The 6917-nt window shown below is 37.0% G+C and overlaps 1 protein-coding gene across 9 annotated transcripts in view; it reads left to right on the forward strand.

Moving 5' to 3' along the window:
• The window catches only part of LOC106955203 (disco-interacting protein 2 homolog C), a 174151-nt gene that overhangs the window by 152537 nt on the left and 14697 nt on the right, over positions 1-6917 (forward strand). For 8 of the 9 annotated variants that reach the window (XM_015045241.1, XM_015045242.1, XM_015045236.1 and 5 more), the window contains 5 exons: positions 1151-1208; positions 1295-1369; positions 1726-1900; positions 2629-2752; positions 3576-4672. In XM_015045241.1, the coding sequence (XP_014900727.1) occupies positions 1151-1208; positions 1295-1369; positions 1726-1900; positions 2629-2752; positions 3576-3828 (685 nt within the window). In that variant the 3' untranslated portion in view covers positions 3829-4672. Of the gene's footprint in view, positions 1-1150; positions 1209-1294; positions 1370-1725; positions 1901-2628; positions 2753-3575; positions 4673-6917 lie in introns of those variants that run through there. The other variant, XR_001426521.1, reaches the window with a different exon arrangement.

The raw sequence follows: 6917 nt of genomic DNA on the forward strand, positions 1-6917 counted from the left end.
TTCTGGTGCAGAATTATGATGCACGTCTCACATCAATGACGTAAAGTCTGAAAAATACAACATGACCGTTTGGTCTGCAAACTTTGAGAACCATCGGATATGAATCTGATTTAGATCCACATCAGGAAGTGGTGCAAACATGAATGTTTGGATGTGAAAAGATGGGAATTAAGAATGCCGTGAAAAAACGGATTTGGTTTGTATTCAGCTTAGAGCAGCTGAGGAAACTCTGCAAAAACACAAAATCTTACAAAGTATTTTTGTCTAGTTTGTACTGCAAATATCTTAATTAACATTAAGATAAAACTAAACTTGCAAGTAACTGTTAAGCAAGATATGAGCTTGTTGTAAGTAATTAATTCCTTAATATTGAAGAAAAAGTTGATTTTTTTTTTCTTTTAACAAAATATTTTACTTCATAAGTGGAACTAGAAATTTTTTCCATCAACATAAAGGAATTAGACTGAAAACAAGCTCCTACTGAGAAGTTACTTCCAAGTCAATTTTGTCTTGTTTTTAGTGCACTAAGATATTTGCACCAGTTTTTTTTGCAGTCAGAGGTCAATAAGCTGTAATCTGTCTGGATTTGGTCCAGAAGTTGATAATCCAGCTGAAGTTAGGAACAGTAAAATGTTCTTCATCTTGCAGCAGACTGAAAACCTGCTGCTGCTGGTTTACCCTCAGCAGTGAGCGAAGCTCTGCTGGCCCGTCAGGGTGTGATTACATGTAATCACTGTTGATTTAAACAGGCCCGGTTCCGCTTGTTTGGTTTTAATCTGAGGAACCACTTCTGTCGGCTTTTATTTCCTCTCGGAGGTCAGAACCGGTACTTTCACCCTGCAGTTTGGATTTAATTTTAGAAACTGAGGTTCCTGGAAACTGATTAAAATAATCTGTTCCCAGAACCGTCTCCATCCAGCAGTTTGCAGCAACATGCAAAAATCATCTTTCAGACAAAATGACTCAAAAAAAGATTTTAAAACATAAAAATAGTTGAACGTTCAGTAAAGTTTCGTCACTTTTAGGATGTATTCCTGTTTACTGAGGCATTTTTTATTCTCCAATTGTCACATTTTGATATTGTTAAGACTTATAAATGTGTCCCAATCAGAAATAATGAATGATTTGTGTTATTAATTTTGGTGTCCAGGGTCAGGTTAGTGGAGCGGGGTTCGCCACACAGTTTACCGCTGATGGAGTCTGGGAAGGTACGCTCTTTATTGCCTTATTAAATAAAAACCCATTAATATTGGAAACAAACCGATGATGTGTTTATTGGTTTATTTAAATGAAGATCCTGCCTGGAGTTCGGATCATCATCGCCAACCCGGAGACCAAAGGGCCGATGGGGGAGTCGCACCTGGGAGAGGTCGGAGTTATCTTCATTTATTTTTAGATTTTGTTTTTCACTGAGGGGAAAACAGCAAAATAATTGTTTTAATTCAGCCGCATTGAGAAGTTTTTATGCATAATAAGCCTGTTTAAAGACAATCAGGTAAACGTTTTGGTGTACTTTGGGATCACTGTTCTGAAATGATTAATCATAATTAAATGATTAATGAAATAATCATTATATTTAAGTAGAAATGGCTCAAAATCTCAGGAAAACGAGGAATTTGTCTTAAGTGAATTAAAGCCATAGTTTCAAACCGAGCAAATGGAGCATTTTGATTGGCTGTTGGTCTCCCTGAACCCGCCTCCAGCCATCGTTGTGTGTGTTTGTAGATCTGGGTGCATAGCGGCCACAACGCCAGCGGTTACTTCACCGTCTACGGAGACGAGGTTCTGCAGTCGGACCATTTCAGCTCCAGGCTCAGCTTCGGCGACACTCAGACGGTTTGGGCCCGGACCGGATACCTGGGCTTCCTGCGGCGGACCGAGCTCACCGACGCCAGCGGAGGTGAGGCTAACCTTCAGAGGCGACTCCTCACTGGAAAAGCGAACAGCTGCAGTTAGGAGGGACAACATGGCTGAAAAATGTGTCACGATATCAGGGTTTAATATCAGTCGATGTCAACAATTATTGATTTGTTTTTCTGTTTTTAATATCTGAATCATTCCCAAAGTGGTGGCCTGACCCTTCATGTGTTATCCACAATTTTCACTCCACGTTTTTGTTTATTTTCAAGCAGTTATGAGGGACGGTGGAGAAACTTTAAACTGCTGCTGCGCCAGTTACATTAGAGGTTGTTGCTAGGTAACCGAGGAATGAGTGAGTTGCTAGGCAACCAAAGAGAGAGTCAGATGATTCCACCAACTTTGCATAGCTAGCTGTGACAGGTTGAACGGCTAAAGTCTTTCCTCAGGCTACGTTTCCCAGAATGCCGTGGGGTTCTGGATCGGAGTTCGGTGAGATTATTGAATACTCTATCAGATGTATTATCTATTGATTTTGATTATTTTTACATATTTATTGTTATTGATATATTGTCCATCCTGAAGTTGAAGTAAACTGTCTTAGTTAACAAATTAAATTTTTTCCTATTTTAATTCCATTTCTTAGCTCCAAAAGTATTTATGGTGTTAAAATGTGGGAAAAACTAAGAATCTTTTTAAAAGTGCCTTAGAGTTGAAGTCAACATGCGTAGCAGAAATCATGGCATCTGACCAGTGTGTGTGTGTGTGCAGAGCGGCATGACGCTCTGTATGTGGTCGGCGCTCTGGAGGAGGCCATGGAGCTGAGGGGGATGCGCTACCACCCCATCGACATCGAGACCTCCGTCATCCGGACGCACAAGAGCATCACAGAGTGGTGAGACCCGCAGATGAGTTCACCAAGCATCACCAGATATGGAGATCAATGTTCCACTTACCAATAATCAACTTCAGCTCTAAACAGGAGGGCTGAAGCTTTGATTTAAAGGAGATCAGTGTTTCAGCAGTTTTGCAGTTTTCTGGAAGTTCTAGCCTACTATGCATGGAGAAATGACTCACCGTTCAGGAAAACTGTTTATCCGCCATCACAGAAAAAAACTGAAGCACATTTCCACCAAAACCTGGAAATTGCTGAGATACAAGAGCTGAACTTTTGTGTGAAAAAAAAATTTGAAATTTCGGATGCTGATCTGTGGAAAGTGAAGATTTTGTAGAAAGAATTTCCGAGTTTGAAAAGCAGCAAGGAAAACAGAAATTTTGAGATTAATCTCATCTTTTCTAGAAGAAACTTTCCAGGTTTCAAGAGTTGAACATTTTTGACTTTCAAAAAATTTACGAAGTTTTCAAGTTTATTCAAGAAAAATTCTCAGAATAACCTAAAAAATTCCGAATTTCTTTCTCGCAAATGTTTTAGTTTTGTAATTTAGCTCCTGGTGTTTTTTCTAAGATTAATCTCAATATTTCTGAGTTTTGGAGCTCAGAAATTTTTGTTTTTTCTAGAAAATTTCTGGGATTAATTTAAAACTTTTTGAGTTTCTTCTGGCAAATGTTTTATTCTTGTAGCTCAGAAATCTTCACGTTTTTCTAGAAAATTTCTGGGATTTTCAATATTTCCGAGTTTTTTTTTTTCATGGAATTTTCAAAGTTTTTTGTAGAAAATTTCTGAGATTGTCTAAAATTCCGATTTTTTGTTTTTGCAGCGCGGTGTTCACGTGGACCAACCTGCTGGTGGTGGTGGTGGAGCTGGACGGCTCGGAGCATGAGGCTCTGGACCTGGTTCCGCTCGTCACCAACGTGGTTCTGGAGGAGCACTACCTGATCGTCGGCGTTGTCGTGGTCGTCGACATCGGCGTCATCCCCATCAACTCCCGCGGCGAGAAGCAGCGCATGCACCTCCGTGACGGCTTCCTGGCCGACCAGCTCGACCCCATCTACGTGGCCTACAACATGTAGCGCCCCCTGGTGGAGGGAGGGAGGAACAGACTTGAAAACTGAGGGGAACAAACTGAAGTTAGCCCTGCTCTTCGTCTTGCAGGCACTTTTCGGTTCCTCGGAAAAGGGAAGCTGGTTTCTGGCTTCTGCAGCAACATCTGGCGCTCTGTATGTTATTTTTAAATGTCAGAAAGGTCCTGGCTTATTTTTTGAAAATGATATTTACACAAAAAAACTGAAATATTTTGTGTTTTTACAGCCATTAAAGTGCGGGGTATGTTTTGATATGAGGGCGGGGGACTAAGGGTTTACCAGGAGGTACGTTCATTTCACCTTGGATTTTTATTTTTTTTAACCGACCAGTCGGTCCGTTTCACCAGGTGCTCAAATCCACACAGGCGCAGCCTTTAACTCCGGTTGCTATCCGCAAACAGCTTGTATCGTGTAAGTATGTACAAAAAGAAACTGATTTAATTTATTTTCTCTTTTAGAAGTCTATGATTCAAGTTTTTGCTCTTGAATATTTGCTAATATAAAAAGAAATTGTATTATCTCTAGTGACGCAGACTTAAGCATATTATTATAATAAAAAAACACAAATATATGATAGATTATATTGCAGATGAAGGTTAATATCTCAGAGGAAAGCAGGTTGATTTGCAATGCTGTGGTTGGTCTGAAATGTATCCAGTTTCCAAAAGAAAGGTCCAAATTTTCAATTTATTGACGTGAAGAGGTTGTTAAGTCCTCTAAATTTTACTAATTGCACTTTTGGGTTCAAAATCACGTTTTTGTAAATGAAACCGAACTATACATTTAAATCTAAAATGATAGAATAAGGGGAAAATCTGATTTGAGGCAAAAAGTTTCCCCTAAACAAAAACTAACGTTTCTGATCAATGCCGATGCCGCCCTCTAGTGGTGAGGAGCAGTATTACATGCAGTCTTTTTCTTAACCACCATCTAAACCTTATAATAAATTAATCTTGCATTCAGCGCCACAATTTTATAGAAAACCAATAATTTAGGTTTATTTATTGTTTTTTTTCCATCTCCATAAATATTTCTGTTATTTTGGCCCAAAACTTTTCTAGTAGACAATTTTCACTGCAGATTCAGATTCACTTTATTTTGGTAAATTAAAACATAAATACTTTACAAACCAATAATTTAATTTAGAAATTGGCTAATTTAGTCCTTCCTGGCCAAATCTCCCTCAGTAAGATAATCTGTGCTCTAATCTTTCCCATTTTGAAGAGTAGCTAAGACATAAATAGTTGCAGATTAATTCATTTCAGGCTAAAACTTCCTCCATTAAGATTGCTGATGATCCTAAGAGGAATCGTGAGCGAACTCGTTCAATAAACTTTAAGATGTTTTTACTCACCTTGACTGGGATGAAACTGGTCCCAGTTCAGACGGCCCAGCAGCGGCGGCGGAGTCGGCCTCATTTCTGGGTCTCCAGCTGTAAATATGGAACAGAGGAGCCGTCATATTTTTCCACGCGGCGGTTCAGGGCTCAAACAGTGATGTCATACGTAGAAATCAAAGCGTTTTATCAGAGACCCTTTAACTCATTAAAGAGCTACAGAGAATGTTTCTTTAAAAAAAAAATACAAAGCACTTTCTTCACCGTTTCTGTTTTTCATTTCAGGAAATGTATGTCAAGTTTTTTTTTTAAAGTTTCAAAAGTTGTGTTGATGTCATGTCTTTCATTTAAATAAACATTTCAACAATTTTGACACAAATGTAGATGCTGTTCTTGTTTATTTAAACCAGACAAGACTGTAATAAACCAGAAAAACATTTTTAAAGAATAATTTGAGAATAATCACACTAACAATATAAAAAAAATCATTTTAGTATTTCAATTTAAAAAGTGACAATCTTATAAAACTCTTATTACATCATAGATTACTAAAATAATACTTATCTATTTTAGTGCAACACTAAAATAGATTATTTTTTTAGTGCAACACTAAAATAGATCACTTTGCAATTTACCCCTTTAGAAATATAAATCCACATTTAAAATCTTTCAGTTTTAAATAGTAAAGATTTTCAAATTTAAGGTATAAATTACAAAGGAACAAAACAAAAAGTACATAAAATGTGTTAATATTCAGAAATTGACAGAACAGGAAGTTCTTTTATTTTGATAGCAGTTTGTGATGCCCCAAAACATGGAAAAGTTTCAGAGCTGAATAGAGGCAAAAAAGAGTAAGTATGGAGGACTAATACAGCCAAAATTAGCAATAAATCTAGTAGTAAATGTCTTAGTCATTAATACATTCCAATTTATTCATTATACGGTGTAACATAAATGAATAGTTATCTTTTTAAACTGTATTAATTTTAAAAAAGTTTTTATTTTTTATTCTGTATATATTTTTTCATTTTCTGTCACATTTCATTATTTTTCCAAATTTCCCCATTAGCATTTTTTATTCATTTGTTGACACTATTTTAATACACCAATTTATTTTCTCATGTTTTTCTTTGGACTCTTTATACATAAACTGACATACGGAAGGAGAATACGAGCAGGAATTTGGAGTCTTCTTATCTCCAATTGGTCAACATCAAGTTTCAGCCTGTTGCAATAAGCAACTAATCACATGATAAAAGTTATTTTTATTGCCAGTTTTGGCAGGATCAGTCCTCCAAAATTAAATGGAGAACTTGATATTTCAGCCGACTTCCTTCATCAGAACAGACCAAAGCAACAGAAAACCTTAGTAAATGAAGCAGTTTCTTTATAAAACAGCGAGTTAATTAGTCTCACCTGGAACCGTTTCCCGTCCTGCTGATGTTCCTCCACTTCTCTGTCCAGAAACAGTTTCCTGCTCACTTGTGTCAGTTTCTCATTTTCTCTGGGAGCCATTTTGTCTCCAAGCAGAGATTTGTCTCAGTTCTACGACGGCGAATCATTGAAGATTAAAAAAAATGAGTAAATTTCTGCCAATATCTCAGATTGAGATTAATTTCCCAAATATAGGAAAAAAAACAAGACAAATGTTTTTCTAGAAAAATGTTGGACTTTTGCTGTTACTTTTTGTGAAATTTCTTTAAAAAGTTGAACATTTGCTAAGAATTATTTTTAGAAAAAA

Source organism: Poecilia latipinna, unplaced genomic scaffold (assembly GCF_001443285.1).
Source record: "Poecilia latipinna isolate Pla-1442-1.1 unplaced genomic scaffold, P_latipinna-1.0 Scaffold715, whole genome shotgun sequence".
NCBI lineage: Eukaryota > Metazoa > Chordata > Actinopteri > Cyprinodontiformes > Poeciliidae > Poecilia > Poecilia latipinna.